General features: G+C 38.4%; 3 protein-coding genes across 5 annotated transcripts in view; 1 reads left to right on the top strand and 2 right to left on the bottom strand.

The window, feature by feature from the left end:
• Positions 1–15,572, bottom strand: part of clip3 (CAP-GLY domain containing linker protein 3) — a 769,717-nt gene that overhangs the window by 532,059 nt on the left and 222,086 nt on the right. The window lies entirely within an intron of this gene.
• Positions 5–7,537, top strand: scarf1 (scavenger receptor class F, member 1). The gene is made up of 11 exons (XM_079886004.1): positions 5–321; positions 801–859; positions 1,039–1,140; positions 2,005–2,536; positions 2,626–2,844; positions 3,600–3,728; positions 3,811–3,914; positions 3,996–4,104; positions 4,200–4,324; positions 4,412–4,540; positions 6,376–7,537. Exons 1-11 carry the CDS (start codon positions 221–223, stop codon positions 7,434–7,436), a joined length of 2,670 nt encoding a protein of 889 aa, XP_079742130.1. The 5' UTR covers positions 5–220; the 3' UTR covers positions 7,437–7,537.
• vtna (vitronectin a) lies at positions 8,376–15,005 on the bottom strand. 3 transcript variants are annotated; one of them, XM_079886023.1, is made up of 9 exons: positions 14,894–15,005; positions 14,696–14,815; positions 14,217–14,603; positions 13,585–13,724; positions 13,264–13,420; positions 12,987–13,139; positions 12,429–12,911; positions 12,213–12,342; positions 8,376–8,596 (listed from the first exon to the last, which is right to left on the bottom strand). In XM_079886023.1, exons 1-8 carry the CDS (start codon positions 14,988–14,990, stop codon positions 12,221–12,223), a joined length of 1,659 nt encoding a protein of 552 aa, XP_079742149.1. In that variant the 5' UTR covers positions 14,991–15,005; the 3' UTR covers positions 8,376–8,596; positions 12,213–12,220. The 3 variants fall into 3 exon arrangements, with proteins under 3 accessions (XP_079742149.1, XP_079742148.1, XP_079742147.1); XM_079886022.1 differs by lacking the exon at positions 8,376–8,596 and adding an exon at positions 11,814–12,112; XM_079886021.1 differs by lacking the exon at positions 8,376–8,596 and having other exon boundaries at positions 12,129–12,342.

The raw sequence follows: 15,572 nt of genomic DNA, 5'->3' as shown, positions 1-15,572 counted from the left end.
TTCTGGGCCTTGATTTAGTCTTTAAACAACCAGTGGCTTATTGAATTAGAGGAAGCTGGCTTTTCTTCCTCAGGAAACTTGCAGAGGAAACAAAGGCAATTGGAGAGCTCATTTTGCTACAGAGACTGGACTGGATCTTTTCTGTTCCAGAAGTACAGAACTATCCTGGACTGGTGCCGTGGTAGGGAGAGGGGGTTCGGTTTTGGTCGGTCCGGAGGGGATGGACACCTTTCTGACCTCATTTGGACTGATGCTCATGTGTGTCCAATGCTCAGCTCAGAGACTCTCTCCAACCGGGAAGAATATCTGCTTCAGTATCAGGTACTGGCCTAGAATTCAGTTATGCTGAAGTATCATTGTCTCATATGTCTCTCCTAATATGAATTGTCACTGTTCTACATATAGGCCAGTAATAATAGAGAACTAGGCCGAACTATAAAATGAAAGTGAATCGCATTGACGACAGTTTTATAGTTTCAATGTGAAATGATCAAATTAAAAACCATTGGGACATTTTTAGATAATTTTGAGAGACTACTGAAATCTCTTCTGAAACTTTAGTATTTTTGTCTGGAGAAAAATCTGAGACATCTTCAATTTCTTTCAATTTAATCTCAAACTGTTTAAGATAAACAGTGGAGATCTTAATGGATATTTGTGATTTATAAGAGGTTTCTTATGTTATGAACAATATTTTTATTTTTCTCTCTATCCTACTTATAAACTGTTTTCCCTATTTATTAGGACAGTAGATTCAATACATTGTAGCATATATAATGTCTGCTATATTTTCGAAACAGGGATTCTTCTCCCACATGTTGTTCTGGATGGGGTCAAAATGGTGATGAATGCACTGTCCGTGAGTATTGATACCATATTTAGATGTATAGTTTAATACAAAATATATTACATTGTTGTTTTATTGATGACACACACAAGGCCCGTTTCCTGTGGGCCTGTAGATGTCAGCAGTTTTGTGAAGCTGCGGTTTCAGTTACTGTTTTCTGTAGCCTAAAGTCTCCCTTTTTGTTTTCTCAGCCCTCTGTGAGGGTGAAAGAGCATGTCTGCAAGACGAAGTGTGTGTTTACCCTGGACTTTGTCGATGTAAACCTGGATTTTACGGGTACCAATGCAAAACCCGTGAGTAATATCATCACCTAGGTTTTTGTTTTCAAGACTACCTTTGTACAGCTGTGGCCTTTAGGTTAGAGATTTGAAAAACGACCAAGAATGCCTGATACAAGTGTGATTCTGCTTTGTATCAACAACTAGCCTATTTAATTGAGTTAGGCTACCTACATTTTTAGACACAATATTGCCAGTTACTTTGTTTTCCCTCCGTCAACTAAAATAGTTTCTTAGCAGAATCAACCTGTTTCCAAACAGTATGGGAGAAACGAAGCTTTTCGAAACTCTGAATCAATTGCTTCGCAAAACGATTCACTGTTATAGAGGCGCGCGAAACAAACAGGCTGTCGGCACCTGCTGCTCAAAACTTAGCATACACATGAATGGCACTTAAAAAACAATTAATATTTTATTTTAATTAAAAGTGTAATGTTTTAAATGTAATCTACATGAAATATAAATTAAATACTATTAACTATAAAGTTTCTATAATTTATTTTATTCTTTTACAACCTAGTGCTTTTTTGTCTTATTAGACAGGGCTGTTTTTTAACAAAAATAAAAATATTCATAAATGTTTCAAAGCTTCATAAATCATTGTGGCGTTCCTGAATGAATCACTGTGTTTAGATGAATCTGTTGAATTAATGATTCAGTGACTCAGTTCGTTTGTTGCCACCTACTGGTGTAATTATGTAATTGATGAATTCAAATTCAAGGACATCAACTAACTGTTCTATTAAAAGGATCTCTGACAAAACAAAACTGAATAAATAATTAATATATTTTTTCCATAATATTCATATTATTTTCTATTGTTTTCATTGTAGTGCGATTCAGGTTAATGTACGGATCTGAATTGTTATTTCTCCGCAGGCTGTCCTCCTGAATTTTGGGGGGCGGATTGTCGTGAGCTTTGCCCCTGTCACCCTCATGGGCTCTGTGACCCAGTTACGGGTGAGTGCTCGTGCCTGTCTAACCGCTGGGGCAACCTGTGCCAAAACAGCTGCAGATGTGCACGTCATGGGAAATGTGACCCTGTCTATGGCAACTGCACCTGTGAGGAGGGCTGGTGGACGCCCACTTGCTCCAAAGCCTGTCAATGCCACTCCGGCACATCCACTTGTGACCAAGCCACAGGCCGCTGCTTGTGTAATAAGGGCTACTGGGGCCAAAAGTGCAGCCTGCGATGCAACTGCTTCTTGTCCCCTTGCCAGCAGCGCACAGGGGTCTGTCAGTGCATTCGTGGCTGGTGGGGTCCGTCCTGTGACCGCCATTGTAATTGTAATCTCAGCCATTCCGACTGTGACCTGCAAACTGGCACCTGTTTGTGCTACTCAGGTTACAAAGGCTCTGTCTGCAATGAGCCTTGTGAGAGTGGAAAGTACGGCAGAGGCTGTAAGGAGAGGTGAGTGAAAAGGCAAGATTAAAAACATAACATGCATTTTTGTTTCATCCATGATTTCCCTGTTCTCCTATCTGTGTGTGTGAGTGTAGCTGTGGACACTGTGAAGGAGGCAGGTCTTGCTCTAAACAGGACGGCCTGTGTGATGCCTGTGCACCAGGGTGGAATGGCACTCGCTGTGACCAGAGCTGTCCTGCAGGTTATTATGGCCATCGCTGCCAAGAGGTTTGTCCGCATTGCAGAAATATGGACCCATGTGACCCGGAAACTGGAGCATGCTTACAATGTGATACTGGGTGGACTGGACCAAGGTACAGATCTGTTGGGATTCAGCTCTGAAAAGAACATCCTATTATCTTATTTACTGTGGCAAACTACAGTGGCCTAAAAATGACAGTTATAATGTATGCACTTAATCAAATTAGATGATAAACTTTGTCGCAGAAATATCTAGTTTGCTCATGAATCTCTAGATGTCCTGACTGATAGGTCCTTACTTGACTAGTGTAGTCTGATTCACAAACGACTCTTAGGAGTATTTTTAGTGAATCAGAAACATCATACAGTGTGGCCAGAGTAGTTTGATTCACGAACAAATGACTCTTATGAGCTGTTTCTTTAAAGTGAATCAACAACATACAGCACAACCAGTGTCCCATTCACAAATAAATGACTCTTAATAAGCCAGTCTATTTAATAGTTCAAAAAGAAGAGGTTTAAATAAGTCAGAAACACTGCATGGCATAATTTACAGCAATACATTTCTTTCCTATGTAAACAAACTTGATGGAACAGAATGTGCCTAAATTAATATGAATTTGATCAAATGATAATGGAATATGATAAATGCTAATTTAAAGCCTAACGAGCATTATTATCTACAGATATTTAATTCATTTTAAGTGTGGCTTAAATATCCAAACACTTTTTTTGGGCCACTGTACACATTGTATTTTTTTTCTTGTGTGCACAATTCAATCTAGCTATTGAGCTTTCTTAGATTTTGACACGGGGTGGTTTTTATATCTTTTAGTTGACTTTATTTTGGGCTTCTCCCTCTCTGCAGATGTGACAAACCCTGCACAGATGGTGCTTACGGAGATGGCTGCCGCTTCCTGTGTAAAACCTGCTATCATGGCCACTGTGACCATGTGACAGGAAGTTGCATTTGTCTTCCTGGTTTCCAGGGTGAGAGGTGAGGGTACAATGGTATTTATAGGTTGTTTTTAACTTGGAATAAGATTCAAATGAGGACTCTCACCGTTCAATCTCTGTAGCTGTAACAGCTCATGTCCTCTTAACCTGTATGGCGTCAACTGCTCCTCCACATGTGACTGTGGGAATCATGCCTGCCATCCAGCTACAGGGGCTTGTCCAAACAGTATGTACAGACACTACAGTTGGTTTTCACAGCTGGTATCCACATCCCCGTTAATCATTTTTTTGTGTGTTTGTCTGCTAGGTAGCAGAGCAGGTCTCATAGCAGGGCTTTTGATTCCTCTGTGCATTTTAATCATCGCCTTGTTGTTCTGCTGCTGCTGTTGCGGCAGGCCAGTCGAAGGGAAGGAAGGGTATGAATCTGTTATCTGGCAGCTGATATAATACAAAAAAATGTCCTTTAATTTTGTAAACCTTAAGAAAATCTTCTGCTAAATCTGTCCTTCAGAGTGGCGGTTGGGGATGGGAGCCCAACAGTCCGCATGAAGCACCATGTTTACACTGTGTTGGCCAACATGGGTTCAGCCATGCCGTGCATTACCCTTTGGTCATCTGGTTTACCCAGGGTTACAGGTAATGCATCTATTTTCATTTGCAGCTGTCACTGAGAAACATATGCAAGTGAGATTGGACTTATAATGTTCTCCACTGTGTCTTCAGTCTCTCATCATGATCCCGAGCTCACATTTAACCACAGCTTCATTGAGCAGCCATCATCCGGATGGGTGACTGATTCATTTGAAACTGATGATGAAGGAGAGGCCATTTACTGTGAACCACCCAGGGACGGTAAAACAGTTATATTTCTAGTCTCAATGTCCTTTTTACTCTGTAGTTATGGCAGCAGCTTTGGGTTTTGCCTTGGCTGTTCATTTTTTAGTTGTTATTGTGAGCTCCCATAAGACAATCCCTCTCTTTAATAAATCAGTTATATTTAATAATATTTGATATGTTATAATATTTTGTTGTTATATTAAATTTAAAAAGTTCATATTAAATGATAAATATTAAAAGAACACTTAAATCTATGCAATGTAACCTAATGTGAATATATATACACAGATGCATGTATATATGTATACACCATTCATACATAATTTTTTAAGACGATTAAAAAATAAATAAAATTGATTTTATTGAATCAAAAATACAGTAAAAACAGTAACATTGTGGAACATTATTACATTTTTAAAATAATAATTTATTCCTGTGATGCAAAGCTGAATTTTCAGCCTCATTTCTCCAGTCTTCGGTGTCACATGATCCTACAGAAATCATTCTAATATGATGATTTCGTGCTCAAGAAACATTTCTTATTATTATCAATGTTATGCCGCTTAATTTGTTTGTGTTATGTAAATGTTACCATTTATTTGAAACAGAATTATTTTGTAACATTATAAATGTTTTTACAGTCACTTTTAATCAATTTAATGTATCCTTGCTGAATAAAAGTACTAATTTCTTCTTTTTAAAATACAGTGCTATGCATAAGTTTAGACACCCATGCTAAAGTTGACTAAAAAGAGGAATAAAAAATCATCTTTTGGAAATTGAACTTAATGCCTTAATTTAAAAAATGTGGAAAAATCCAACCTTTAAGGACAAACTTCACCATACCTAGAGATTGGCATGGTTTTATTTCAGTTAGCCTAATAGCTAGTTTGATTTGCATTGAGAGATGATCTTATGGAAAATACTCCATGCCAATCTCTAGGTATGGTGAAGGCTATGTGATGATGTGGGGCTATTTTAATTCCAAAGGCCAAGGGAACTTTATCAGGATGCATAGTATCCTGGATCCATGAAGTAACTGGCCTTTAAAAATAAAAATCTGCCTGCCTCTATGGGAATTTAACATAGGGGTGTCCAGACTTATGCACCCTGTATTTTAAGGAAGAACATTTATTTATTTACGATACATTATTCATTCACAAAGAAAATTGGTGTCCTTAAAGGTTGGATTTTTCCTAATTTTTTTAATTAAGGCATTAAGTTCAATTTCCAAAAGATGATTTTTTATTCCTCTTTTTAGTCAACTTTAGCATGGGTGTGTAAACTTATGCATAGCACTGTAACTCTTACATACCCCAAATTCATAAATCATTATTTTAGAATTCGCACCAATTTGCATTTACTCCACCTCTGACTGTTCACACTAAAGCCACATTGCAAAAAAGTCATATTTAGTATAATATTTGTTATTCACTGTCAAAAATCAGATCTGTGTCACTAGCTATGTTTCCATCCACCTATTTTTAAGCGCATTTTGGGATATCGCTTAAAAAAAAAACCTGCTGGATGGAAACAGCAAGATGTGCATGCATTTAAAAAATGTATGCGCTCAATCCTATTGCAGCAACTTCCATTTTTATTTGTGATATTTAGTGCTAGTTTATCAGGAAGTGACGATTTTGTTCTCTTCGACTCATTGGATGGAAATGCTGCTTTTTACGCAAATGTTTTAATGCGTAAATCCATTTTAAGTTGAATTTGCAACTTTGGATGGAACCACAGCTATCGTGAGGGAAGAAAGTCAGATTTGCGCCATAATCAACTGCAATGTGAAAGTATGTAAGAGCTACTTCTGAGCAATATACTGATGTTTACACGCTCTCTCACAGATGTTCTTACAGTGGCCGGTGGAGAGCTTCAGGAGCTGAACTCCAAGTGTAACTTCTTCCCTGACCCATCAACCTTCAGCAGCGAGGACATGTCACAAGATTTTGGTATCCCTCGTACCTCCAGCATTGCCAAATCCAAACGCCCTTCAGTATCGTTCGCAGAGGGCACAAAGTTCACCTCTAAAGAGCGCCGTAGCTCGACCCAAGATCTGCCAGGAACTACTCGGAAACCCAAAGCCTGGGGTGTGCTGATGATCTCCGCCCTGCAAGGAGGACAAGGAAACCATAGTGAGATAGAAACAGAAAAAGAAGAAAAAAACAATGAGGAGAACATCTCCTTTGAGGAGCAAGCAGCTGCCTCTGAAACATCACAATCTGACCCGATAAGATATAGTTCTGGCCCGCTCAGGACTCACCTCACTGTGCCCGGTGGGAGACGACGCACGCTTTCCAATACCAGGAAGAACACCCAGCCTTCTGATGGCAGCCAGGATGCAGATTCAGAGAAGTTAACAACTGTTTATGTCACTGTAGGTAAGACCCAAAATATGGCTAACCAAGAGCCGCCTTCAGAAGGGCCCGTTCAGGCGATGCTGCGCAGACTAGGCAGCCTCCAGAGACAAAAAGAGGAGGTTGCCCAGCCCAAAGGCAGGGGGCAGGCGATTGCCAAGCCCCCGCGGAAGAAACTGGGAGCAAGGGCCAGTGCGTGGGAGCAAACTTCTGAGTCCGGCCAATCAGAGGTGGTCATGAGGAAGCCTAGTCGCAGGAAACACAGCTCCCTCAGCTCTCCCTGCACAGTAGGGGCAACAGACTTTCCTCAGGAGAACAGCACCCCAAAGAGGCCCTTGTCCTCTATTTTAAAAAGTGTCCCAGAGAGCGAAACCCTCCATAGTTTAGAGGTGGAGCAAGACACTGAAGTAGATTGTGCAGAGCACGCTTATGAGACTGTGGCTCCGTCTGATGGGGTCTCCACCTCTTCAGAGATTATTATTAATGAGACAGTTATGGACCAAGCAGAAAATGAGCCAAGTTATGAGAATGTTTATATAAAGCATTCATAATATTCCTGAATCTTAAAGTTATTGATTTAAAGGGCAATATTTCCATTTTAAGTTGTACTGTATGTAAGTTTTGCATAAACTGCATAAACATATCTACATCGAAAATTTTGTTTGTTGATATATATTCATTATAATTTCCATTAAATAACCTTATTTAAAAAAAAAAGGTTTATCAGGATGCTCCCTTTATAACCCATAAGTAACTGTTTACATACACTGACTTTCAAATGCTTGAGGTCAGTATGATTCAGAAAAGATGCAATAATTTGATCAAAAGACTTTGACTTTTGACAGTAAAGACTTTTACATTGTAACAAACATTCTATTCTACTACTTCAAAAACAGAAACAAAAAAAACGTACAGACCCCAAACATTTGACCGGTAGTGTAAATCGGTCCTGAGCCAAGATATGAACCCTGCAGCAATTATGAATGAAATAACTTTCATAACAATATAGAAAAAATATTATTGGCTAGTTTAATATATACAAATTTGGTTGGTCTAGTCCAAATAGTCTCTGAGTAACTGAGAGAAATGCAAAAGTGTTGCAACCGTCCCCAGTTTCCCCTAACTTTCATAACAATATAGAAAAAATATTATTGGCTTGCGTCTTGGTTCTCCTCAAAGAGCATTTTATCTTAAGGCCGTGTAAGTGTGTATTTGCATAACTTGGTTTTTGGCATCGAGATTGTGATGGATTTTAATTAATCAACTTTAATTAATCAACTAACATTTGTTTTTCTTGCAGGAATGACATTCATATGCTTTTAAATGTTTCCAAAGTCTTTGAGGAAAACTTGACTTTGTGTGTGTGTGTGTGTGTGTGTGTGTGTGTGTGTGTGTGTGTGTGTGTATAAATAACAATTAGGGAAGTGAAACTAGACAAATGACTAGTTCTCAAAACCTTGTGAAAAGTAATCACAAAATCAGAGTTTGCTTGTGCCAATGACAGAGGAAAAAGGTTGGGGCTTTTGAACCAATTGAACCAATCATATTGAAGGTGACATGTTAGTCTCATTTGTTTCCTCAATTCTATAAAAACTGTTGTATCTGTGTTTTACGGTGGGATTCTCAATGGAATTTGTCTGAGATCCTCCGGCCTTGCTTCTTGGGAGAGATTCCCTGAGAACTGCTCGGGAAGATCTCATGGCCGTGATTACTGTAAAAAAAAACTGTAGTTTTACGGAATTTTACCGTTTTATTTGACAGATTTTAAATGAGAAACTGACCTCATGTATTTTTGAAATGTGGTAAAAAAAACGTCAAATTACAGAAATAGACTGCAAATGTACATTTCCTTACTTTTCTGGCACCCCAGCTGCCGGAATATTACAGTTTTTTTACGGAGATATTTTTTTTAGGACATTTGCAGGTTTGTTTGTCGATTTATTCCTGCGCAGGAAGCTAGTTTAGGAAGGAAACTAGTTAAGGAAGCTAGTTTAGGCGAACAAGTTAGTTAGGTGACTATTATTGAATGGGGACGTCGATTTGTAGACGAGACCCAGATAGACTAAACGTTGACAGTAGACGTTCGGGGACGTCGATTTGTAGACGAGACCCAGATAGTTAGGTTAAGGGAAAAATCTACCACAAGATACATAAAGATTAGTCTTTACAAGCATCGCTACAGCACAGTTGTTCTTGGCAGCATGACACTGTTTTACTTGTAATATGGGGTCATGTAGATAAATTCAGTTGCTTGATATTGGCAGTACTCAGTCTTTGGATAGAGCAAGAAACCACAATAAACTGATGAAATATGCCAAAACACTTTCTGGAAATTTGAATGATATTGGTAGTTGGCAGCAAAAATGACAGGAAACACCCTTTTACTGCTCTGGAGAAGCTAAACTATGAACCACACCAGGTTTTTGTTCTTTGCTGTGAGGCATTTACCTCTGAATGCATATATAGAGCCGTTTTTGAGCTGCATGAAGGAGTCAAAGGGTCTGCCACTGCAGACCTCAGCGTCAGGGTCTTTGGCTTTTGTTGGTGTGGGATCAGCAGTTGAGGTTGTTCGTTCAGTTGTTGTTGGGGTCTTGATGGTGGAGGGTAATAGAGGATAATGTGTTGGAGTGGCAGTGGAAATCACTGGTGTTGGGTCATCATTTAAAGTCGAATCCAAGACTTGAGAAGTTGGACTAAATCAGTTTTTAAAACAGTTGCAGTTTTGTACAATAAATACATGTTTAATAAAAGTTTGTTCATTGCAAATTGTTCAATTCTTCCTGTCTGACCCTGAAATATGGAGAGACTGAATAGCATCTGTAACACCTGCACACTGAATCTATGAAGGCCTATGTTCTACACATCAACAAAACTCAGTAACTGTTATTTGATAAATATGACTAAATAAATAATACAATAATAATATTATTGTATAAATAATACTATAATATTATAGTAAAACAGTTATTTATCAGAATTCTATGCTCATTGAGACAAAAAGCTAAAGTTAATTAGTGAAATTTAAGGTATTTTTAACGTTGGGTTAAAACTTATTTTTACCCCTGGGTTGGGGTCAGTTGCAACATCTGGCTTCTTCCATTCAAATAAATACTGTGAACAATATGTCATATTTAATCATCTTTAAATGGTATGGGTAATTAGCAGACAGATGCAAGTTTAACATACAAATTTGGTAGGTCTAACTGAGAGAAATGCAAAAAGTGCTGCAACCGTCCCCAGTCTCCCCTAACTTTCATAACAATATAGAACAAATATTATTGTCTTGGTTCTCCTCAAAGAGCATTTTATCTTAAGGCCATGTAAGTGTGTATTTGCATTAGGGGTGTAAGAAAAAATCGATACACTTGAGTATCGCGATATTTTATTTTGCAATACTGTATCGATTTTCAAAAACGCAATATCGATTTTTTTTTTTTTTTTACGTCCAAAAATATTCATCGTAAGACAGTGGTTCACGTTTATGTTGTTTAAATCCTTACCACTAGATAGCTATGCTGAGACGCACCACTAGTGTCCTCGCCAGGCTCGCCTATAACGGTGCGTGTCCACTGGACATTTTAGGATTGACAGCGGACCGGAGAAAGCGTTGAGAGCGACCGAGAGCGTCAAAAAGTTGGGCAGTTCCTTTATACAAATATCAAGCGAAAAACGCAGTCGGCAGCCAATTGCTGTGAGGTTCGGGATGTGACGTCTGTCTTGAGAGTTTAAACATATGCAAATTGTGCCGGAGTTTATGCTGGATTTAGTGCGTAAATCATTTTGTTTACAAATTAGACGTTGTGCAGTTGTTATATATATGTTAAATATTTAATTTTGGATGTGTTTATTGTGATTATATTGGCTGGTTTTATAAAAGTTTATACAACTGAAAGGATATCTTTGCTTGGTGCATTTGGAAACAAAGCTTGTCTATTTCTAAATGTAATCGCGTGCATCGTTCACACCAAAAGCGAATAGAGCATCTGGCGCGAGTGATTTCAATGTTAAGTCAATGCAAAGACGCGTTTACGCGCGTCTGGAGGTCCTGCGGCACGAGGTGTTTAGCGCGGCGCGGTTCGCCTCATTCGCGCGTCCAGTTCTTTTAAAATCTTTTATCACATAAAACTTGATTTCAATATGACACATTCATTTTGTTCACTTTCATCCACTTTCATTCATTTTCGTCCAGTTCACGTTGTTGTTTTGTATTGTGACAGGGGCTATGTACCTATTTTCTTTTATTATGGCCTACTTGAGCATATAAAAATTTGCTCACTAAGAACCTGTGAACCACAATCCCAAACTGGCAGTTTGATTTTCTGTGTACTGAATTGTTTACCTAAAGTAAACTTCTTTGACTTTTATGCACATCATGTCTTTTTAAAAATATTTGTAATATATTTTACTTAAAAAAAATCCCAATATATCGCCTTATGCACAGTATCGAAATATATTGCAATATATTGAATCGTGACCCATGTATCGTGATACGTATAGTATCGCCAGATTCTTGCCAATACACAGCCCTGATTTGCATATCTTGGTTTTTGGCATCTCTTTCTCTATGCGAGATACATAAAGATTAGTCTTTACAAGCATCGCTACAGCACAGTTGTTCTTGGCAGCATGACACTGTTTTACTTGTAATATGGGGTCATTTAGATACATTCAGTTGCTTGATATTGGCAGTACTCAGTCTTTGGATAGAGCAAGAAACCACAATAAACTGATGAAATGTGCCTAAACACTATCTGGAAATTTGAATGATATTGGTAGTTGGCAGCAAAAATGACAAGAAGCACCCTTTTACTGCTCTGGAGAAGCTAAACCTAGGAATAAGCTAGGCTAAACCGAGAGGACTTTCAAAGGCACAACCTAATAAGCTGATGTATACATTACATAGAAATAATGACTTAATATTTTGAGATCAAAAACATTGTTTATTGAAGGACTGCACAACTGTTCCTCAATAAAAACATTGTTTATTGAAGGATTGCACAACTGTTCCTCACTAAAAATTGTCGCGAAGCTCATGGCAACTTCAGCCTTTTGTAAGCATCAGTAAATTCCTCTCATGCAATTGCTTTTATTCTCATTAAATTCATATATCTGTTTATTCGAATTGTTATATTTTAGACTAAAAACTGCATGGTGTCCACTGAGCTTAATCAATCACCACAACAATCAGGAATATTTATGAATGATGTCGTTCCATTTGTGTAGAAATCTGTGGAGAGTAAGGCCTTACTTATCACCCTTATTTTTGACCTTACAAATGCAGCTTATTTTTGTATGCCTGTAAATACTATTAAACGGCAGTTGTTTACAGTTGGACTCATCTCTTTTCTGCTCCTGGTGTGTCTTTGCAGCCAAGCCAGTATTTTCCAATAGGTCTTGGATATGGAGGGTTTGCATAGTCAACCCGCTTCGTTCGGAGATTCACTCTGTAGTACATATCTGTGAAGAAATTTGATTACATACTTAAATAATATAATATAAATATACTGTAGGCTAATATAATACTATCATTTCAATTTCAGTACCTCCTTTGAAGAAGTAGACACTCTGTAAGGGCTGGCGCCTGTGCAGCATGTCATGGACAGTGTCTTCCGAAGGTTTGTATCTGTAGTCAGAATCATAGTCATTTTGTCTCTGATAATAGTCTCTGCGTCTGTCCTGATCTTGCCGTCTGTCCTGATCTTGCCACCTGTCCTGCCCATACCTCTGAGCATACTCATGTCCAATGTTGATGCCCCACTCAGCCATAGTCTCCCAGTGTGGTGACCTATTCTGCCTGCGCCTGGAGCCCCACTGCTGACCCCACTGCTGCCCCCACTGCTGCCCCCACTGCTGCCCATACCGCTGGCCCCAATGCTGGTCCCAATCCTGCCGATTTCTGTCCTGACGCCTTCTGTTGGGCCATCTTGGAGTGACGTAGAGTCTGCCGGCTAGCACAGCATCCACAGGTGATTTGATCCCAATCCAGTCTTTGTTGATGAAGTGATGGCCACCGTGATGACTTTGGGCTGGAATAAAAAAATTGTGTTATGGAAGCTTTCCCAGGTGCATAATGTTGATGGCTTGCTCTAAAAACGTATTACCTCCACCAAAGAGCTGGCTGAAGTGCTCAACCCATCGGTCGTAGTAAATATCAGTGTATCTTCTGAAGAGTGCTGAGGGAGATCTCAATGACATCTGAATGCACTCCTTATGGGATGGCTGGTGCTTGAACTCATACTGGTAATACTGGTCTCCTAGAAAGAAGAAACATATACTTTGTTTAGAAAAGATTAATGAATATGAAAGTAAATTTGAATTCAATGTGAATATATACATGTATATATATATATATATATACATATTAAAGTTAGGTCTGACCTTTAAAAAAATAAACTTTCTCTTTGCCATGATGGCTGTGAGCAGGAATGGCAAAGGCAGCATCAAGATGGTCTGGTATCTTCTCAAATCCCACAGATATGTCCCGTGGGAAGTCTTCATCTAGCACTCCATCATCAAACCTCCAGTATTTATTACCCTGGGAATAATATAATAAAATATTGTCTTTTTCAATCACGGATTAAACAGATTAAATAACTTTGATTAAACAAATTTGAATTGTGGCTATTTAGGCTACTTTACTAAATAACACAAATAAACTTTTCACACTGTACACACTAAATAATTTGAGGTCATTCATACTTTGAAAATGTAAGTCTTTCCTTGGCAGTTTATGCGAGTGAAGGCAGCATCTATCGGACCTTTTATTCCCCAGATGTCTTCAATGAACTTTGGGTACCCCGGTAATACTGATCTCTCATCAAGCTCAAAAAAATATTCTCCTGGTGACAAACATATCACATTTTTTAATAAAACAAGTCAACTTTTTAAACTTTTGTCTTTTATTTTCCCTTTACTTACTAACCAATTTTTTAATAATTTATATATATTAAAAAAAATCTACCTGTAGTAAATATAATTGTATGTACATTTTTATATTGCTGTTGCAACGGTAGGTGGGTGTTGTGGCGGATGACGAAGGAGTAATGAACAGAAAGCGTCTTTAATAAATCCAACAGGGAATAAACAAATACAACCACGAATACCAGACAACGAAACACAGCAAACTGAAGGCTTAAATACACAGAGGACGATTGACTACAACAGAACAGGTATGGAGCTAATTAATAACCAAGGAAACTAACTAGGAACTCAGGCAGGTAAAACAGGAACGGAACAGATAAACCAAAACTGACCACATGTTACAACTATAAAAAATGTAAAGTTATTTTGTATACTGTTTACATTTTTGTTCTTTGCTGTGAGGCACTTACCTCTGAATGCATACATAGAGCCGTTTTTGAGCTGCATGAAGGCGTCAAAGGGTCTGCCACTGCAGACCTCAGCGTCAGGGTCTTTGGCTTTTGTTGGTGTGGGATCAGCAGTTGAGGTTGTTCGTTCAGTTGTTGTTGGGGTCTTGATGGTGGAGGGTAATAGAGGGTAATGTGTTGGAGTGGCAGTGGAAATCACTGGTGTTGGGTCATCATTTAACGTCGAATCCAAGACTTGAGAAGTTGGTGTTAATAGGCTGAATATATCAGCAAAGGTTGCTGGAGAAGGGGTCAAAATTCTTTGCTGTGATCTGGATCTGATTGGTACCGCTGTGCTATTTGTCTCCTCATAATCATCCTCAGGGTAAGAAGGAAAGGTGTCTCCACGGGCTGCAACAAGAACAATTTCTCATGCATCTGTTTTGATCATTGCATTTCACATGTTTATGAAATGGTTTATGAAACCACACTGGTAAACTTACTCCTAATACGACATAAGGACTCATAGTCTGTGCAACAACTCTTGTAGTATGTGCACATAGAGTCACACTGGCAGTTCTTGGTGGCGTCAAACCCATTTTCACAGCGCTCAATACACGACTCTGACAGGAAGAAGAGCACATTTCCAACATAACACAGAAAATATATATCAAATCGTTATACAAAATAATTGTTCTCACCTTGCTCAGCCGCATATGTGAAGAAAAGCAGTCCTAGCAGCAAAAAAAGCCTCATCCTGGTGTCTAGTGAATGTGACTGAAGAACTGAGACCATCATGCCAAAGGGAAATCAGTGGATCAATAGATTCAGAGGTCACTCACCCTCTTTTGTTTGCTTATTTTTTGCAATATGTTTTCGTCTTTGTTCAAATGTAATCATTAAAACCAGATAGGGATTGTTTCACTTTCTAATAATAATAACAAAGACAAAGCTGTTTTATGACTACTTTATGTAACATTTCTTTTACTTGAATAATATTAACATTAATACATCCGGTCAAAGTAAATGACTTTGGATGTTTTTGTAGATTACACTATTTTGAGTGATCCATTTAAAGGTATTACAAAACAAATAATGCTTGTTTACAACTTTCTAAATGTAAGATAGTCTGTTTAACAGAGTCCACCGTGACATACTTTACTAGACTAATGGGGGAATGCACTACTAGGCAAATAACCCTGTTGACTTCTGTGGAAAGTGAATGATTAATAGGTCCATTGGACGCAGGTTACCCTTCTGTAACCTGTCAGCATCTACACACAGACATCACCTTGCACAACTGCTTACAACAAACATGATATTTTCATTTTCTATTATGTTTTTATGTGGTCACTAATGTGTTCTGTGTGTTTAAGTGTG

This window comes from Squalius cephalus, assembly GCF_949319135.1.
Source record: "Squalius cephalus genome assembly, chromosome: 11".
Taxonomy (NCBI): Eukaryota; Metazoa; Chordata; class Actinopteri; order Cypriniformes; family Leuciscidae; genus Squalius; species Squalius cephalus.
The sequence above is the reverse complement of the archived record's forward strand: the minus strand, read 5'-3'. Positions and strand labels throughout refer to the sequence as shown.